The following is a 20564-nucleotide window of genomic DNA, read 5'->3' on the forward strand; positions in this document are numbered from 1 at the left end:
CGGCCATCGGCTGGACCAATATTTTCAATTTAAATGCTTCATTTGAGGAAGAGTGCTTCAAAATAGAAATACTGGATAATATGGTATCTGGTTCAAATTGGGTCCTGTATACTATAGCGCCTGGTATAAAACCAAGCGAATGGGAACCTATATGGTAAATTCATCTAGGCAACTGTGCTTCGTTCAAGTTGAAGGCTCAGTTGAATTGAGGTGTGTGTGTGTGTTATGATAAAATGTGCATGTGTATATATATTGGCTGGAATTTTCCGGCCGTTCACACTGGTGGGATCCTCCGGTACTTCCAACGGCACACCCCTGCCATAGGTTTCCTGGCGGTGAGGGGCGCATTCAACGGGAATCCCTGTTCACGATGGCGGGACCAGTAGATCCTGCTGCCAGCCAATGGCGGGCCACTTCTGCCACCATGAAACACGTGGCAGGTTGCCCAGTGTGAGTATTTAATATTCACATTTTTAGATATGTATATTATATATGTTAACTATATGAATATAGATAATGGGCGGGATTCTCCGATCCCAGGCCGGGTCGGAGAATTGGCGGGGGGGGTGCAATTCACGCGACGCTGCTCGGACGCTGGTCTGCCGATTCTCCGGTGACCGGTGTGTCGGCGCGCCGGAGCCTCCCCCCGCCCCCCGGTGATTCTCCGCGCGCGATGGGCCGAGTGGCCGCCGAGAAAGGCCGAGACCCGCCAGCACCATAAATGTGTGGTCCTACCTGGCGGGACCTTGGCGTTCATCCTGCAGGGGGCGGCCTGGTTGTGGGGAGGAGGGATCCGACCCCAGAGGGGGCCTCCATCGTGGCCTGGTCCACGATCGAGGCTACCGATCGACGGGCCAGCATTTCCTGGTGGGGCATATATTCCTCTACGCCGGGCCCCTGTATCTCTCCGCCAGCGCAGAGAAGGAAACTAGCGCACATGCACGAGTCTGCGCCGGTCGTAACGCGCATGAGCAAATTGCGCCGGCCGAAGCGCGTACGCGCAGACCCGTTTGACGCCGGTATCGGCAGCTGGAGCTGCGTGAGTCACTCCAGTGCCGTGCTGGCCCCCTGTAGGGCGCAGGATCACTGCCCCTAGGGGCCTGTTAATGCCGTTGTAAAAAGTGACGGCGTTTACGATGCCATTGGCCTCAGGGTTAGAGAATCGCACTCAATATATTGCATGCATGCATATATATATACATGTGTTTAAAATGTCGTGATCCTTTGTACTGATTCTGCTCTGGATTGTGCTGTTATTACCAGAAGAAAATTTACACCTTTTAACTTTAATTAATACCTAATCTGTTAACCAGTTGTGCTGCACCGGATCCGGTCACTCTATTTCCTACTCGATGTCCAGCAGAGGTCACGATTGTGCAGGGGCGCCACACGCTGGTATTGTACAGAACTGCTGACTTCTGCGACTTTGCCTTTCCTCACTCTCTCTCTCTCTCTCTCTCCAGATTGCAATGGATCACTGAAAGTCATGTTTGGCACACCGGAGTTTGTTGCCCCGGAAGTCATCAATTATGACCCAATAGGGTACACCACAGATACTTGGAGCATTGGAGTTATCTGTTACATCCTGTAAGTGAATAAGCCTTTTGTAGAATGAAGATTGAATCTGTTTTCAAAGCAGTGTTGCTGTTCATTGGCAACTCCATTTGCAGTTTTGTTTTTTGTCTGCTTTCGGTTTTATCTATCTTCTCCTCTTCGCGAAGCCTCTGTACTTTAAAAAAAATACCATTTGAATGTTTCATCATTGTAGTGAGGAATGTCGGTGCTGGGCGTGAAGCAACTCCTGAGGTCAGACTCTGTGTAATTGAATGGGTTTTGAATAAGTTAGAATCAGGCCCTCTGTGTCAACATTGATGTGGTACTTGGGTGAAATAATACAGTTCTTCTTGGGTTTGGGGTTGAGGCATTTAACTACTGGGGTCCTGGTGGTGCCGTTGCTCTCCATCTGCCCAGATGCCAGCTGTGGCACCGAGCGTAGCACACTCAAGCTCCTGACTCTGAGACAGATCCTACTCGAGAGACTCGAGCAGATAACCTAAGCTGACGTCACAATGCAGCACTGAGGAGAGTGCTGCACTGCCAGAGACTCTTGTCTTCCAGGTAAGATGTTACAACTCGGTGCTATGTCTGTTCTTATGTGGATCCCATGCCATTGCATCAAAGAAGAGCAGGGAAGTTTTCATGACTTCCTGGACATACGTGTCCCTCAACCAACATCACTAAAAACACATTAGTTCCACACATGGTCCAGATCTTCTGTTCCGGGTGAGAGGGGTGGGGTCGGCAGCTAGTGTTGTAAAAAGATGGGGGTGGGGATAGCTAGTGCCGTAAAAAGGGGGCATGACTTCCTTTCCTTCAATGACCCTGTACTGTACCGAAAGGGACATCAGGAGCAGCTACACTGCACCTTTCTCACAGGACCTCAGTTGGAGGTCCGGGTGGGAAATGTGCAGGTCCGGACTGAGCTCAGTGAAAAGGAATGGGAGTGGCAATCCGACAGTAACCACCAGTGCGTGGAAGATTTGGCCTATTAGGGCATTCTGCTTGTGGGACCTTGCTGGCTGCAAATTGGACTTTTAAAAAATGTCTCCATGGGATGTGGGCATCACTGGCAAGGCCAACATTTATTGCCCACCCCTCATTGTTCTTGGGAAAGTACAAGTGAACTTCCTTCTATAACCATTGCAGGTGTTGGAACAATACTGTCAGGTGGTCGGGGGCCAGTAATAATGAAGGAATATATTTCCAAGCTGGAATGGCGTAGAAAGTGGGTGAGGATAGAAAGGGTGAAAAAATAAACTCTTGCATTTATATAGTGCTTTTCACGATCAACAGATTGTCTCAAAGCCCTTTTAGCCAGTAAAGTACCTTTTGTGAAGCGACGGCACTTTGAATTTGGGAAACGCAGCAGCCAGTTGTGCACAGCAAGATCCCACAAACAGCTTTGTGTCTACCAACAGTTGGGACCTTGGCCTCTCATCCAAAAGACTGCACCTCTGACACTACAGCACTTCCTCAGTATTGTACTGTAGCACCAGCCTTGATTTCCCTGTCTGCTTCAGTCATGGAGCGTGATTTGAACCGAGAAAATGTGGTGGTGTTCCCATGTGCCTGCTGTACTTGTTATTTCAGGCAAAGAAGGTCTTGAGTTCTGGAAGGGCTGTTCAAAAAGTCTTGGTGAGTTGCTGCAGTGCATCTTGTTAATGACGCACACTGCAGCCACTGAGTGCCAGTGATGGAGGAGGTGAATGTTTAAGGTGATGGGTGCGGTTTTGATAAAGTGGCCCACTATGTCCTGGATGATGATGGGCTTCTTGAGTGTTGTTTGAGCTGCACTCTCTCTCCAGGCAGGTGGAGAGTATTTCATCACATGCTGACTTGTATCATGTAGATGGTGGAAAGACATTGTGGAGTCAGGATGTGAGTTACACTACGCAGAATTCCCTGCCTCTGACTGGTTCTTCTAGCCACAGTATATATATATAGTTGGTCAGTTCAGTTTCTGGTCCGTGGTACTTCCCTGCATTACAACAGCAACCACACATCAGAAGTACGTCATTTGGTGTGCTTCAGGAAGTCCTAATTTTGGATCTAAACCCTGTGCCGTTGCAGGCTGAGTGGATTGTCTCCATTCCAAGGGGACAGTGACACTGAGACCCTAACTAATGTCACCGCTGTTTCTTGGGAATTTGACGAAGAAGCATTTGGTGAGATCTCTGAAAACGCAAAACGTTTCATCAGCTGTTTGTTACAGAAGGAGATGAGGTAAGGAAGCTTTTAACCTGAGCTACAACAGTTTTCAACTCTTTGTATCCTCTTCTAAGGGAATGAAAATCACTTGTAACTACTATATCCTCACTTCAAGCAATCTTACTTCTTGAATGCTGATGGTGTAATCTTGCCAATGAGCGTTTTAGTTTTGGAATGCATGGATAGAATTCCAGTGTAGTAAGTAACACTTCTAGTAACGGTCAAGCTATTGAGATGGTTACATGGTATGGGCTATTTCTGTCTCCTGTTTAGGGAAGGGAAAGTGAAATGGAGATATGCCCAGGCTGCTTCTGACTTTAATTCACCACTCTACAGCTGAAGGGGATCAGTTCCATTGATCTCGAAGCTCATTTTGGGCACCCTAAAGTTGGATCCATGTCTTCTGGTTCTATCTTCACAGCCTTAATCAAATTGGCTACTTAAAGATCGGGGGCTAGATTCTCCACCCCGCACAGCCACATTTCTATTTCACCCCACCGGCGGGATGCTCCGTTAATCCGCCAGTCAGTGGGGTTTCCCATTGTGGGTCAGCCTCCCGCCTTCTCCACTCAAGGGAATGTAGGTCAAGTCTACGCAATCTTGCCTGACGAGATGGTACCCTCGTGCCTGAAATCATTTCCGTGAATCTTTGTTGCACTTCCTCTAAAACAAGGAAAGCCTTTCTCAGATAAAGACACCAAAACTGTACAACGTACTAAAGATGTGGTCTACAAAGATCCAATAGAGTTGCAGCAGGACTTCTTCATTGTCATCCTCCAACCCTTTTGCAATAAAGACTAACCCAATACTTGCTTTCCCATGTTTGAATCTCTCCAATCCAGTTTCCTTCCCTGTCCATAGTACTGAAACATCTTTCATCAAGGTCAAAAATAACATCCTTTTGTGACTGTAATTAAGGTAAACTTTCCCTCCTCAAACTTTTTGTCCTCTCTGTAACCTTAGATATGGTTGACTGGGGCAGCACGGTGGCGCAGTGGGTTAGCCCTGCAGCCTCACGGCACCAAGGTTCCAGGTTCGATCCCAGCTCTGGGTCACTGTCCGTGTGGAGTTTGCACATTCTCCCCGTGTTTGCATGGGTTTCAAGCCCACAACACAAAAGATGTGCAGGCTAGGTGGATTGGCCATGCTAAATTGCCCCTTAATTGGAAAAAAATGAATTGGGTACTCTAAATTTATAAAATAACAAGGTATGGTTCACCAAATCATCATCCTCCAACTCCTCTCCATTGTTCACCAACTGGCTTGACTGCTCTTGCCTGATTAACCTTTCTATACTTGTGTGAGCTCCTTACATAAGTCAGCAAACTTGGGTATGTTACACCCAGGGGGGCTCGTTTAATTCATTAATATAAATTGTAAATAGCTAAAGGTCATGAACTACCCTGCCAGTTATGGTTGAAGAAATGTGTGTATCTTTATTGTTTTATTCTGCATTTAGGAAACGATTAACTTCCAAGGACTGCCTCAAACATCCATGGCTACAGAGCACAGACCAGGAAGGTGCCAAAACCCTGTCAAAGGGGAGAATGAAACGTTTCCTAGCCAAGCAGAAATGGAGGGTAAGGACCTCACTAGTAAATTAAAGATTACTTCTCTTCCGCTTGTTGAGAATATGGGACAAAATTCTCCCGAAACGGCGCGATGTCCGCCGACTGGCGCCCAAAACGGCGCCAATCAGACGGGCATCGCGCCGCCCCAAAGGTGCGGAATGCTCCGCATCTTTGGGGGCCGAGCCCCAACATTGACGGGCTAGGCCGTCGCCGGAGGAATTTCCGCCCCGCCAGCTGGCGGAAACGGCCTTTGTTGCCCCGCCAGCTGGCACGGAAATGACATCTCGGGGCGGCGCGTGCGCGGGAGCGTCAGCGGCCGCTGACAGTTTCCCATGCATGCGCAGTGGAGGGAGTCTCTTCCGCCTCCGCCATGGTGGAGACCGTGGCAGAGGCGGAAGGGAAGGAGTGCCCCCACGGCACAGGCCCGCCCGCGGATCGGTGGGCCCCGATCGCGGGCCAGGCCACCGTGGGGGCACCCCCCGGGGCCAGATCGCCCCGCACCCACCCCAGGACCCCGGAGCCCACCCACGCCGCCTTGTCCCGCCGGTAAGGTAGGTGATTTAATTTACGCCGGCGGGACAGGCAATTTATCGGCGGGACTTCGGCCCATCCGGGCCGGAGAATCGAGCGGGGGGGCCCGCCAACCGGCGCGGCGCGATTCCCGCCCCCGCCGAATATCCGGTGCCGGAGACTTCGGCAACCGGCGGGGGCGGGATTCACGCCAGCCCCCGGCGATTCTCCAACCCGGCGGAGGGTCGGAGAATGTCGCCCAAGATGTGCCTCCAAATAATGTAGGGCGGGATTCTGTGATCCTGAGGCTAAGTGTTGACGCCGTCGGAAACGCTATCGCGTTTCTTGACGGCCTGAACACTGCCTCAGTATCAGCAATTCTGGCCCCTACAAGGGGCTGGCACGGCTCTGGTGCGGTTCACGCCACTCCAGCTGCTGATCCCGGCACCAAATGTGCGCCACGGGATACACGCATGCGCAGTGGCACCGGCGCCAACGCATGCATGCACAGTGTCTTCCTTCAACGCGCCGGCCCTGACACAACATGGCGCAGGACTACAGGGACCAGCGCGGAAGAAAGGAGGCCCCCAGCCAGAGAGGCCGGCCTGCCGATCGGTAGTCCCGATAGCAGGCCAGGCCACATCGGCGGACCCCCACCAGGGGCGGACACCCACTCCACAACCCCCCCTCCCTGCCCCAGGCCACCCCCCCCCCCCGACCCTTCCACGCCGAGTTCCCGCCGGCTGAGAGAATCGCGTGCCAGCATCGGGGCGGCGTGGTGCGATTCGCGCCGGTCACGGGGATTTTCCGGCCCGACCCTGGGCTGAGAGAATCCCGCCCATGGTATTTCCTGGCCCGCAGTGAGGTCGGAGAATGAGACCCTTTGCTGTACCCTCCTGATGGTTGCTTTCGCCTGCGGGGGAAGCTGATGAGTTGGGGGGAGGGATAAGTATACTGGGAGGAGACTTCCCGTGATGGCTTAAATGCATTGTGTGTGCTATCCAGCTGGTTATTTCTTGTGCTGATATGAGGCCCAGTTGATCTTAAATGTTAAATTAAGTACCTCAGTCATGTCTCAATTTACTGAATTTTGTTATGAAAAGTGAATATGCAACTTTGACTTTGCACAAGAAAAGATGATTCTAGGACCAGATCTATCATGCAAGACTGAACACTCATGGGAGGTGGTGGCATAGTGGCATTGTCACTGGACTAGTAAACCAGAAATCCATGGTAATAATCTGGGATCCAGGTTCGAATCTTGCCGCAGCAGATGGTGAAATTCGAATTCAATAAAAATCTGGAATTAAAAGTCTACTGATGACCTTGAAGTTGTTGCCGATTGTTGTAAAAATCTGGTTCACTAATGTCCTTGAGGGAAGGAAATCTGCCGTCCTTACCTGGTCTGGCCTACATGTGACTCCAGACCCAAAGCATGTGGTTGACTCTTAACTGCTTCCTCAAGGGCAATTAGGAATGGGTAATAAATGCTGGCCTGGCCAGCGACGTCCACATCCCATGAGCGATTAAAACAAAACTCTGGGGCTCCTTTCCCTAGAAAGGAGAAGAATGAGAGGTGGCCTGAGCAAGGCCTTCAAAATTATGAAAGGATTTGATAGAGCACATGTGGGCCTGATTTTAACCGTGTGCAAGTATGTGAGTTAAAATCTTTGCCGGAAGCTTCCACTTGTAGGATAGTCCAAACACAGAGCATAAGATGGTCACTAATAAATAATAAAACGATCAGAAGCAAACTCGATACCAAGAGAATTGTGAGAATGTGGAACTTGCTTCCATATGGAGTATTTGAGACAAAAAGCATAGATTCATTGAAGTAACGTTTTGTAAGGGCCACGAAGAATCCAGCACGAGTTTTAAGGATACAAAGTAATAACATTTATTTACTATAACATATATACATAACAGTAGCAGTAACTTCCCTTGCTACATACTCCTTCCTGCTGGTTCCTGAACTGGCCAGCTTTGTTTATACTAGGAGTTTACTAGTGGTTTCTCCGCCCCCCCTCATTGGGGAAGCTCATACTCCCACAGGATTGTGGGATAGTCATTAGTCCCCAGCCAATGGTAAGTAGGCAGGTTATAACATAAAGTCAACCACATCATCCAGGACCCGGAGTCAAATGTAGGCCGGACCAGGTCAGGATGACAGATTTGCTGGACATTAGTGAAGCAGATGGGTTTTCACAATAATCGATGATAATTTCCTGGTTGCCATTTTTGGGATTGTGGCGCGATCCAATGGCCACGCTGCGCCGGAAAAGCAGTAGTGTAGCGTATCTGATAAAAGCTGGGAGACCCCGCTCTCCGTACCTACACGGCTCGCAACGCCTCGCGAGATCCCCCGCCACCTCGGAGACGTTGCAATGTAAATCCCGCCCACTTTGACAGATCTGCATATTAGAGTCTCACTCTAATGTGCAGATTCCCGAAGTACCCGAGGCGTTGGGATTCATGCCCTTCGCCTCGGAGACCTCGGGCAAGCGCCATTCAACACTGGGCCCCACAAACGGGGACCTGACGGATTGGCACTCAAGGTCCCCTAAGGGATCTGTGGCCCCCAGCTGCATGCCCTTTGGGCATGATGGTGCCCATGCAGTGCCACCTGGGTGCCAATCTAGCCCTGCCAAGGTGCCCAGGTGGCATTGCTAGCTGGCATTTTGAGCGTATGCACAATCAGGCCGGGGGTGCCCTGCGTGTGTGCTGGAGGCGTGCGCAGCACATTTCTAACTGAAGTGACTTGCACACTAAAATAAATCACTAAATATAAATCACTAAATATAAATTAAACCCTGTGTTAATTTAGTTTAAATAAGACAACAGCCTCGAGATGTTTTAAAACATCCAATTTCACTGCAAGACTGATGGGCTTTCTTTGCAACAACAGGCACACTACCAGCACTTACCGGGCACTTCTGGCTCATGTTGAAAAAGTGATTTAAAAGTCTCGCCCCACAGCAGGCATGCCTGGAACTCCAAAATTTCAATCAAATTTAAACCCAACCTTTGCCTTGAAAAAAAATCAACTCTGGCCTCGGAGCCTCTGGGTTTTTAAAAAAAACGGATTTAAATCAAAAATGACTTTAAAACTAAACATTCAAGCAGGTGCGACTTAAAACGAGGACATGCTATTTTCCATTTCATTTCAGTAATAAAGTCAGAACAATACAGGAAGCTGTTCTGGGAATCAGGAATTTAATTTAAGTTACGAGGGAAGATTTGAGAGCTAAGACTTGTTTTCTTTGCACAAAAGATTTTAATGTGACCTAATTTAGGCTGTTACTCAGCTGATGAAGGCACGTGGAGGGTTCAAAACAACGGATAGAAATGAGAAAGGCAGAAGGAAGGAGGCAAGTTGAAGAGATCACATTCATCCAAAGCATGCAGAATTTTTTAAAAATTATTTATGGGATTTGGGGTCACTGAAGCCTGCACTTATTGCCATCCCTTGAGAAGGTGAGGGTAAGCTGCCTTCTTGGAACAAGTTTCTCGAGAAGAATATTGATTTAGAAGTGCAACAGGGATCACGAGGCAAGTGAAATATATTTGCCTGAGGCTTTTGCAGTGATTATCCCCACCTCTTTGCCATTGCCTTTCCGGGATAATGGTGAAACCCAGGTAAAAGATGTAAATGGTCGTTTCTCTTGGCGGGTCCCACCCATCTTGTGGCAAGAGGTTGGCCAATCAAATCTATTTTTCTGCAGTAGGAAGTAATTGACGGATATCGTGATGAGATGGAGTCAAAAGAATCTCTTAACAGTCTTTATCTTAAGTTTTTTTTTGTCTTCAGTATGAAGAGCCTTTCTCATTTTATCATCTGCTTTGACTGAACAAGTGCCCTATATTATATGCCATATATGATTCTATTTTAATTGATCATATTAAATTAGATCAATTGATTTATGAGGGCTAATGCTCCTCCCACATCCACAGCCCAAAGCAACGGGTTATCCCCTGGCGGAAGCGGCGCGCCACCGGTTGCATCTTCCAGTCCCGCCAAAGTCAACGACAAACATAAGCACATAACATGAGAACTAGGAGCAGGAGTAGGCCATCTGACCCTTCGAGCCTGCTCCGCCATTCAATGAGATCATGGCTGATCTTTTGTGGACTCAGCTCCACTTTCCCACCCGAACACCATAACCCTTTATTCCTTTATTCTTCAAAAAACTATCTATCTTTATCTTGAAAACATTTAATGAAGGAGCCTCAACTGCTTCACTGGGCAAGGAATTCCATAGATTCACAACCCTTTGGGTGAAGAAGTTACATTCCTTGCCCGTTCGGCTGTCGGCGAACCCAAGCCGTGGATCGACTTTGGTGGGACCCGGCAGACAGGGCTAGAGAATTCCACCCAATGTATTTCAAAATGATGTTGGGTTTTGATAAGAGTATATCGTCCAAAACGTCTTCCACAGGCAGGACAGTCGATAGCCAAAGGACACAAATTTAAAATAACTGGCAAAAAGAGTAGGAGATGGGGATTTTTTTTCTGAGTTGTTATGACTGGAATGCACTGCTGAACGACCGTGGAATAGATTCAATACTGCATTTCAATGAGAACTGAATATGCACTTAAAAAGGAAAAAGATCGAGGAGTTCGGGGACAAAGAGGAAGAGTGAACGTAATTGGTAGCCCTTTCAAAGAGCCTTCCCAAGCATGATGGGCCAAATGGCCACATGTTACGCTGTGTGATCCTCTGATTTGATTAGATTTCGCCTCAGTCATGTCCGTCCTCTTGCAGTGATTGACAAGTTACTTTGAAGAAGAAGTTTTTAAATGGGTATTTCTTCCTCTATTTTCATTTTAGAAAGCGGGGAAGGCACTTCTTGCAGTCAAGAGACTAGCCTTGCCATTAAACAAGCAGGACAATGCCGAATCTGCACCCATGTCTCAGGATAAAAATGGTGAGTCATTTGTAGAAAGAACTGTTGTTCAGTTCAGTGTAACTGGAGCTATCTGATCTAATTCCCTTACTTTCCCCCCTCCATTTGTATTTCCAATATGTAACTGAGTCCCTTTTAGATGATGGTCTAGTTCAATAGCCATCTTGTCATGAAGCCTTTGATGCTCCAATGAAACCTTGTGAAAAAACATTCTTTACAATAAAAGGATACTAATAACTGATCATTCAGGATGAGTGATGAAAAATGCCACTCCTATCTTTCTCAGTCTTCACTTTTGTAGAACTATTATGAATTGTTTCCCTATATTTTGCCAAATAACCCAAATACTAACTATAACCTTAAGCGGAAACAGCATCTCTAAGCTGACATTCAACAGTCAACTAAAGTGTTTAGTGATTTTGTTCGGAAAATAAAGGGTAGTTTTAAGGGATTTATATTTGTATTGGTAAACATTAGAAATAAGAGAGAGTATTCAGTGGGTTTAATTTAATGTTTCTGTACCTGGAAGGGTAAAACCTTTAGTCAGATGTGAGGCAGTTGGTTCCAATTCCACCTGTGATTCTGATGTGCTCAGAGAGGGTTACAGTGTAAGGAATAAATAAAATGCATAGGCACATGACTTTTGCTTAGCAACTGGAAGCCATTTAAGGTAGGAGGGCTTTCTATTCTGTTCAGAAAGATATATTGTAATTGGAGCCAGAACACCAGGGAATGAACACACTTAAATCTGCCAGGAGAGGTTGGACAGGACAAGGGAGTTGCAACAATGCAGGCTTCCCAAAGAACAAGATACAGTCCAGATAACCAGGGAATTGGAACAGAAAGAATGTCTTACTGAAGTGAGACAAAGGTATTGTTCAGAAGAATGCAAGGAAGAGTAAACAAAGTGATCTGAGTGGCAATTGCAGTAACCAGATTTAATGTGGAAAGCAGATTTCAGAAATGTCTTTTTTTTTAGAAAATATTTTATTGAAGCATTTGTAATTTTCACAATTTAACGTATTGACATTTCTAAAACAACCGTGCGGGTCGACGCACAAAATACCCCCTAACATAACATCAAACAATAGACCACTTCTCCCGCCCTATCCCCAATTACTATACTAAATTCCCTGACCTTATTTAACTTTACCATGCCTCCTATTTTCTTCACCCCCCCCCCCCCCCCCCCCCAACACACTTTTTCCATTTTCCCCCCTTACTGCTGATGTTCAGTTTTTGTTAAAGGAATCGATGAGCGGCTGCCAACTCTGGGCGAATCCCTGTATTGAGCCTCTTAGAGCGAATTTGATTTTTTTCCAGACTGAGAAACTCTGTCATATCGCTGACCCACACTCCTGATTTTGGGGGCTCCGAGTCCCTCCAACTCAGCAAGATCCGTCTCCGGGCCACCAGGGAGGAGAAGGCCAGAATATCGGCCTCCCTCCCCCCCGCTTTGCCCCTGGATCTTCCGACACTCCAAATATTGCTAATTCTGGACTCGGAGTTACCGTACCTTCCAGGACTTCTGACATAACATTGCAAATCCCTGCCAGAATTCCCTCAGTTTCAGACATGCCCAAAACATATGAACATGGTTGGCCAGACTACCCCCACACCGCCCACATCTGTCCTCCACCTCCTCGAAGAACCTACTCATCCGAGCTACCATCATGTGGGCCCTGTGGACTACCTTGAACTGAATCAAGCTGAGTCTAGCACAGGACGAGGATGCAGTTACCCTTTTCAAAGCTTTTTCCCACAGTTCAGTTTCCAGCTCCCCTCCTAGCTCCTCTTCCCACTTCCTCTTCACCTCTCTAAATCAAAATCAAATTACACAAGACAAGAGAAAAGAAAAGAGAGAAAAACATTTTTTAAAAAGAAAATAAAACACCCAAACCCTTTACTTCCCGAACATCGCAACTTAACTCACAGAATTAAAAGACTGAAATTTTAAACAAGGCAAAGCAGAACACAGAACCATGTTTCTCTCCTCCCCGCCACTCCATCCATTCCCTCAAACACAGCCCACCACAGTTAGAATTTGAAAGTCCTTAAGCCAGATTGTTGTCTTTCATGAAAGTAACAACCTCTTCCGGAGAATTGAAGTACAGCTCCCGGTTCTCATAGGTCACCCAAAGATGCGCCGAGTATAACAGTCCAAATTTAAAGTCTTTCTCAAACAGGGTCGCCTTAACTTTGTTGAAAGGTGCTCTCTTCTTTGCGAGTTCTGGTCCCCAGTCTCGGTACATCCGGATCTCTGATTCTTCCCACATGTACTGTTTTGTCTGCCTGGCCCACTTCATGATACGCCCCTTGTCGAGGAATCGATGTAGCCTCACCACCATGGCCCTCGGGGGCTCACGACCCTGGGGTTTACGTACGAGCACCCTGTGCGCCCGGTCCACCACCAGCGGCTTGTCAAACACATCAGCTCTGACCATCTCCTGCAACATCTTCTCCACATACGCTCCCGCATCTGATCCCTTCTTCCCCTCTGGGAAGATTCGGATATTTTGCCTGGGAGACCAGTCCCCCAAGTCTTCCACTTTATCAAGCAGTCATTTCTGGCTGTCCTGTAGTATGCTAATTTCCAAAGTCATTGTAGTGGACTCCTCCTCTCGTTCAGTCGCCAGCTCCTGCAACTTTAGAATCTCCTGTCCCTGGGTCGTCATTTTCTCCTCCACCCGGTCAACCACCTCCTTAATCGAGGCTATCATCTGAGTTACATCTTCTGTACACTCCTTGCGATGCCGGGTGAACTTCTCATCCAGGTACTCGACCCATTGCTCCATCGACCAGTGAGCTGGAGTGGATACGCTTTGTCTGATTACCATTGAGCTCGATGACCTCTGGGGCGTCATTCTCCGACCCCCCAGCGGGCCGGAGAATGGCCGTTGGCCGCCGTGAATCCCGCCCCCGCCGGTTGCCGAAGTCTCCGAAGGGAGAAAAGTCGGTGGGGCGTTAATGGCGCCGCTGACGTCGGAGAATGGCACGGGTCTGCGCAAGGCAGCCGATTTTGGGCCTGCCGATATTCTCCCTTCTGGATGGGCCGAAGTCCCGTCGACGTGATGACCGTTCACGTCGACGTAAATCAAACCTCCTTTTCATCGGCATGAACCTGTGCTCCAGGTTCACGCCGACCAGCGTGGAGGTGAGTGACGGCCTGGGGGGTTGGCCGCTGGGCAGGCGATGGCGTGGCCGCAGTCTGAATGTGTGGGGAGAGGTGTGTCTCGGGTTGTGTGTGTGTGTGTGTGCGGCGGGGGGGGGGGTTAGAGTGGGCTGGGCTCCGGGGGAGTGCCGGGAGGGGGGTCCGTGCCGGGGAGGTGGATGGGGGGGGGTGGGATCTGTGCCGGGGAGGAGGATGGGGGGGTCCATGCCGGGGTGGAGGTTGGGGACCGTGCCGGGGAGGGGGATGGGGGGGGTCCGTGCCGGGGAGGAGGTTGGGGTACGTGCCAGGGAGGGGGATGGGGGGTCCGTGCCGGGGTGGGGGCTGGGGGGGCAAGTGAGTTGGTCCACCTGGCCAGGTGCCAGCCTCCAACAGTTGGACCCATGCGGTCCATGCCACCTGGCTGGGGGGAAGGAGGGGATATGGGCAATGATGACATGTCGTCGTCGTCCCCCCCCCCCCCACCAACCAGGCCGTCATGTTTTCCGATCGGCCAGCGATGTTGGTCGCCGTGGCGGCAGTCGCTAATGTCCATGTTGCCCTGGATGAGGAGGAGGAGCGTGCCAGAGAGGCGGCGCAGCCTGCCGCAGAGGGGCAGGCGGCAGCCGCCCCGGCTGAAGGGACACCTGACCGACAGGACGAGGAGGGGGGAGGAGGACGTCGCGGCCCCACGGCAACGGAGGCACCCGAGGGCGCCCCGTGTGTACCGGCCCCGGCAGTCATACCAGGACCTCACGGACCGGGAATGCAGGAGGAGACTCCGGATGAGGCGGGAAACCGTGGCACACATCTGCCACCTGCTGGCACACCTGTCACCACGTGGCACTGGCGGGGGACACCCTCTCCCTGTGTCTGTCAAGGTTACGGTTGCCCTGAACTTTTATGCAACGGGGTCATTCCAGGCACCCAGTGGGGACCTGTCCGACATATCGCAGACATCGGTGCATCCGGGCAGTGACAGATGCCCTATATGCCATGGCGCACCGCTACATCCACTTCCCTGTGGACCGGGCCAGCCAAGATGCCCGGGCCGTGGGCCTCTCTGCCGTGGCCGGGTTCCCCATGGTCCAGGGCGCGATTGATGGGATGCACGTCGCCGTGCGGCCATCTGCAGATAACAGGGCCGTGTTCACCAATAGGAAGGGGACCTATTCGATGAACATACAGGTGGTCTGCGACCACCGCATGATGATCCTGCAAGTCTGCCCCCATTACCCAGGCAGTGGACACGATTCATACGTGTTGTCGCGGTCATCCCCGGCATGTACGAGGGACGCCATCCCCGGCTGAAGGGCTGGTTGCTGGGCGACAGGGGCTACCCATTGCGATCGTGGCTGATGACGCCTGTACGGAGGCCACGCAATGAGGCAGAGAACCGCTACAATGATGCCCATGTAGCGACAAGGGGAGTGATAGAGAGGTGCCTTGGCATGCTGAAGATGCGTTTCAGGTACCTGGACCTCTCTGGGGGCGCCCTCCAGTATCGGTCAGATAGGGTCGGCCGCATCATTGTGGTGTGCTGCGTCCTGCACAACATAGCCCAACAGAGGGGCGATGTGCCGCAGGCAGAGGAGGGCGGAGTGGAGGAGCAGCAGGAAGAGGCGCAGTCCTCCCCAGATGAGGGGGATGGGGGCAATGGTCAGGGCAGACTGGCTAGACACAGGCGGGTGGCTGTCCACCGTTACCGGCTGGCCTAGCGGGCACGGGACAGACTGATAGCCGCCCGCTTCACTGGCTAGATGGGCGTGGGAATCGGGTAGTATGGCCACAGACCGCACACCATGGCAACAGCCGACCACCCACACCCCCCGCCCATCCACCCACCCAGCACCCTCACCCCCCTCCCAACCCCACCCACCCCACCCGCATGCACACCACCCCCCCCCCATTGCCGATCCACCTGCGGCACAACGGCCGGGCTCACACAGTTGCGGGTGGACGCGTGTCTATTGCAGGCCATGGAGGATGATGACAACCCGCCCTGCGGTGAGCTCCTGGCTCCACATCGTTGGACTATGTCTGACCCATGGCCACAGTACCACCATCCACCCGGACCATCCCTGCATGCGGCTGTGACACTGCAGCGCATGGTCCCGTCCTCTGCCCGGGGGATGTTGATGGCGGCCCAGAGGGAAGGGGGAAGACTCACCTGGGGCTGAGGTAAGACCACCCCTCACACACACACTTGCGCTCAACGTACATGACACCCCCGCACACTTTGGACAGAGCACAAAGGCAGCTTCTGTAGGTGTAACATTGACTTTAATAACCAGACGAGTTCATGCACGTGCCCTAGCCCCTAAAACTCATCTGTGCCCTGCACCCGTGCCAACTTACTCAGTGTCTAATTGTTTGGCCTTACGGGCCCTTTGACTACGTCTACGTGGTTCCCCAGACGGTACAGCAGAACTGGAGGTGGACTCCTGTGATTCCTGCCCTCTGACACTGGATCCCTTTGGCGGCCGTTTCCTGGGGCGTCCTGGCCTAGATGGGCCAGGCTGCGGCCCGGGCGACTGGGATGGCGAGCTGCCAGCCTATCCTGCCCGTTGCCCACCCGATGCACCTGGGACGGAAGGGGGGGGAGTCCGAGGTGTCGCGGTGTTCCCGGACCTCCCCTACAGGGGGACCCAGGACGGACCACACCACCTCCTCCTCCCTCTGGGTGCCCGATGGCCCCCAGGCCTCTACATGGGTGGGGGATGCGAACGGACTGGCCATCCGATGCCCTCCCGGCACCTGGCACTGCCAGTCCTGGAGGCCCGTGCTGGTATCGACAGGGGTCTGCAGGTTTGCAGCCATGGAGCCCAGGGGGTTGGCAAACCCTGTCTGTGACAGTGCGACGCCGGCTCGCACATGGCCACTGGCGCCGATGCCCTCAGCGATGGCCTACAGAGACTGGGCCATGGCCTGCAGAGACTGGGCCATGGCCTGCAGAGACTGGGCCATGGCCTGCAGAGACTGGGCCATGGCCTGCAGAGACTGAGCCATGGCCTGCAGAGACTGGGCCATGGCCTGCAGAGACTGGGCCATGGCCTGCAGAGACTGGGCCATGGCCTGCAGAGACTGGGCCATGGCCTGCAGAGACTGGGCCATGGCCTGCTGAGACTGGGCTATGGTGTTGAGCGCCTCTGCCATCTGGCGCTGGCACTGGCTCATGGCCTCCTGAGAGGGCAGCCATAACCTGGGCCACAGACGCCGCCTGCACGGAAAGCCCCAGGCCTCGCAAACCGTTCCCCATGTCTGACACCGTCGCACCCATTGCCTCCACCGCGGACGCCACTCGTGCGGTGTCGGCCTGGGTGGCACGCATAACCGGCACCACTTCCAGCTCCTGGACACGGGTGGACTCCTCCACCTGCGACTGCAGCCGCCGCAAGCCGGCCGTCACCCTCTTCGCTCGTCTCCGGGTCGGTGGTTGCATCGGATCTATGGGTGGGTGTGTTAACTCCAGGAACCCGGGATCCATCTGGGCGGCAGATGTTCGCTTGGGCTGGGCTGCCCTCCGACCGCCCGGCCCCTCTGCTGCTCCTACCTCCACCTGCTGTACCGGGACGGCTGTGTTGTGCGCACCAGTGAGTGTACCAGACGCCTCATCACTAAAGTGCCCAACCGAGGTGAGTGTTTCTGCGATGGTGGAGGGTGTTGGTGACAGCAGTGGCGTTGTGTCGTGCTCTTCGTCCCACTCTGAGTCCATGGCACTTTGGGGTGGGGGTTCGTCTCCACCCATCCACTCTGAGTCACTGTCCGGTATTTTGTCTTCCTGGGTAGTGCTGTCCCGGGTAGGGGTGTCCCGGGTAGGGGTGTCCCGGGTAGGGGTGTCCCGGGTAGGGGTGTCCCGGGTAGGGGTGTCCCGGGTAGGGGTGTCCCGGGTAGGGGTGTCCCGGGTAGGGGTGTCCCGGGTAGTGCTGTCCCGGGTAGTGCTGTCCCGGGTAGTGCTGTCCCGGGTAGTGCTGTCCCGGGTAGTGCTGTCCCGGGTAGTGCTGTCCCGGGTAGTGCTGTCCCGGGTAGTGCTGTCCCGGGTAGTGCTGTCCCGGGTAGTGCTGTCCCGGGTAGTGCTGTCCCGGGTAGTGCTGTCCCGGGTAGTGCTGTCCCGGGTAGTGCTGTCCCGGGTAGTGCTGTCCCGGGTAGTGCTGTCCCGGGTAGTGCTGTCCCGGGTAGTGCTGTCCCGGGTAGTGCTGTCCCGGGTAGTGCTGTCCCGGGTAGGGGTGTCCCGGGTAGGGGTGTCCCGGGTAGGGGTGTCCCGGGTAGGGGTGTCCCGGGTAGGGGTGTCCCGGGTAGGGGTGTCCCGGGTAGGGGTGTCCCGGGTAGGGGTGTCCCGGGTAGGGGTGTCCCGGGTAGGGGTGTCCCGGGTAGGGGTGTCCCGGGTAGGGGTGTCCCGGGTAGGGGTGTCCCGGGTAGGGGTGTCCCGGGTAGGGGTGTCCCGGGTAGGGGTGTCCCGGGTAGTCCTGGCTCGGATGTGACGGGGGCCTGTGGCTGCCCCCCTCGTCGCTGGGTGGCACACGCCTGCGTCGTCGCTCCCGCACGTAACGGGGGTGTCGTCTCCCTGTTGCTCCAGGTCTCTCCGTCTCCCGTGGTGTGCGAGGGGCATCCTGCGGGCGTCGCATGCCGGAGGGTCCGGGTCTCCGTCTCCCGTGGTGTGCGAGGGGCATCCTGCGGGCGTCGCATGCCGGAGGGTCCGGGTCTCTCCGTCTCCCGTTGCCTCCGAGGGGCATCCTGCAGGCGGTCTGCATCTGCGGGGATGGGTGCCTCGACGTTTGCTCCTGCAATACACAATGAAGCATGCATGGTTAGACAAGCAGGCAGTGATCAGGTGATATGGGGGAGGGGGGGATATGGGGACGGGCTGTCGGTGGCTCACTTGCTAGTACGCCCCCGACCTCTGCATCAACAACCTCCCGGTCCTCAGGTCCGCCAGCCAGTTCCAGGGCCCTTTCCTCGTGTTCGGTCAGTGGCCTCTCATCAGCGGGGCCTTCTCCAGTCCTCACATGCTCCCTATTGTTGTGTGCGCGCTTCTCCTGTGGCGGGGGGGGTGGGTGGGGGTGGTGGCAGGGGTAAAAGGCAACAGTGTTAGGCAGGTAGATGAATGCACGCCATCGGTTGCGCGTGCATTGCAGAGGTTAAGGTTAGGGCTGGATTCACTTGGGGATATGGGAGAGGGGGGATATGGGGGATGGGGGAGGGGGGGAATATGGGGGAGGGGGGAATATGGGGGATATGGGGGAGGGGGGATATGGGGGAGGCTCACCCTGCCTGCTCTGACGAGGTCGTTCACCTTCTTGTGGCACTGGGTGCCTGTCCGTGATGTCAGGGCCGCAGCGGTGACGGCCTCTGCCACCTCCCTCCACAGACGCCGGCTGTGGCGTGAGGCAACTCTGCGGCCATGCCCGGGATACAGGGCGTCGCTCCTCTGCTCCACTGCGTCCAGGAGCACCTCCACATCCCGTGACTGGAACCTCGGGGCTGAGCGGCGGCCAGCCACCCAGTCGTGTGTTGCGGTCGGGTGTTCCGGTCGGGTGGGGGGGGAGCAGCGCAGCCTTATGAGCTGTCACGCCGTGCGGCGTGTATGACGCTGCACGGCGTGAACCACGTGCGCAAGCGCGGATCCCGTCACGTCGCTGCTAGCCCATTTCGGGCCGGAGACTTTTGAACCATTTTTCCGGCGTGACGCAAGTCAGATTTGTGCCGTTTTGTGCGCCGATCGGCGGACTTTGCGCCGATAACGGAGAATTTCGCCCCTGATTCTTGCTTTCACTCATCCTTTGGTTTCACCTTTTTCGACTCTTATTTGGACACAATTCCATAAATTGAGGGACACCTCCTTTTCCTCTCCCTTCGATCAACTTATGTTGAGAGGTTTTCTGAAAAATCCGGCTTAAACACCATTAAAAAAAGCACTGAGGGCGAGAGCTGCTGAATGTACGACCGTTTACTCCATGGCCGCCACCGGATGTCCAGAAATGTAATTTTACTATAGTCTGGGAATCAAGAGGCAATTAATTGTGCACTGATTTTTCACCAGTCAACACTAAGAAAACCTAAAGGTTTTTTAAAAAGCAATCCTAAAGGGGTTGGTGTAAATCCTCGACTGGGTTTGCAATTAAAAATGGAGAGGAATATTTGTTTAAAAGTGTCATTTGGAAATCTGGACTGAATTTCTGAATGCAAACCTCTCCGGGAAAACATTATAATGAGAGAAGATTTTAAAGTGTGATTTGTGAGTGGAAATTGGAAATTCTCAAGTGGCAATTACCTGGGGGAATTCTAAACAGAAATCCACATCACTAACTTGGGTTCAGAGGGAAGTGCATGGGCGGAATTCTCCCCCCCCCCCCCCCCCACGCCGGGTGGGAGAATCGCCGAGGCGCCGCGCGAGTCCTGCCCCGGCACCCGCACCCGATTCTCCCACCCCCCCCAAACCGGTGCGGCGAGAATCCCGGCTGGCCACTGGAAGAATTTCCGCTCGCCGTTTGTAACGGGCAAGCGGCGATTCTCCGGCCCGGATGGGCTGAGCGGCCTGCCCAACATGACGGCTTCCCGCCAGTGCCGTCCACACCTGGTCGCTGCCGGCGGAAATGCTGGGGGGGGGTGGCGGTCTGTGGTGGGTGGGGGAGAAGAGGGTGGTTCCTGCACCGGGGGCGGCC

At 53.1% G+C, this 20564-nt stretch overlaps 1 protein-coding gene across 2 annotated transcripts in view; it reads left to right on the forward strand.

Annotated features, from left to right (window-relative positions):
• The window catches only part of LOC140398383 (myosin light chain kinase, smooth muscle-like), a 110017-nt gene that overhangs the window by 82344 nt on the left and 7109 nt on the right, over positions 1 to 20564 (forward strand). For both annotated transcript variants that reach the window (XM_072487005.1, XM_072487004.1), the window contains exons 12-15: positions 1464 to 1587; positions 3631 to 3783; positions 5228 to 5348; positions 10679 to 10775. In XM_072487005.1, the coding sequence (XP_072343106.1) occupies positions 1464 to 1587; positions 3631 to 3783; positions 5228 to 5348; positions 10679 to 10775 (495 nt within the window). The remainder of the gene's footprint in view (positions 1 to 1463; positions 1588 to 3630; positions 3784 to 5227; positions 5349 to 10678; positions 10776 to 20564) is intronic.

This window comes from Scyliorhinus torazame, chromosome 21 (assembly GCF_047496885.1).
Source record: "Scyliorhinus torazame isolate Kashiwa2021f chromosome 21, sScyTor2.1, whole genome shotgun sequence".
Classification (NCBI taxonomy): Eukaryota; Metazoa; Chordata; class Chondrichthyes; order Carcharhiniformes; family Scyliorhinidae; genus Scyliorhinus; species Scyliorhinus torazame.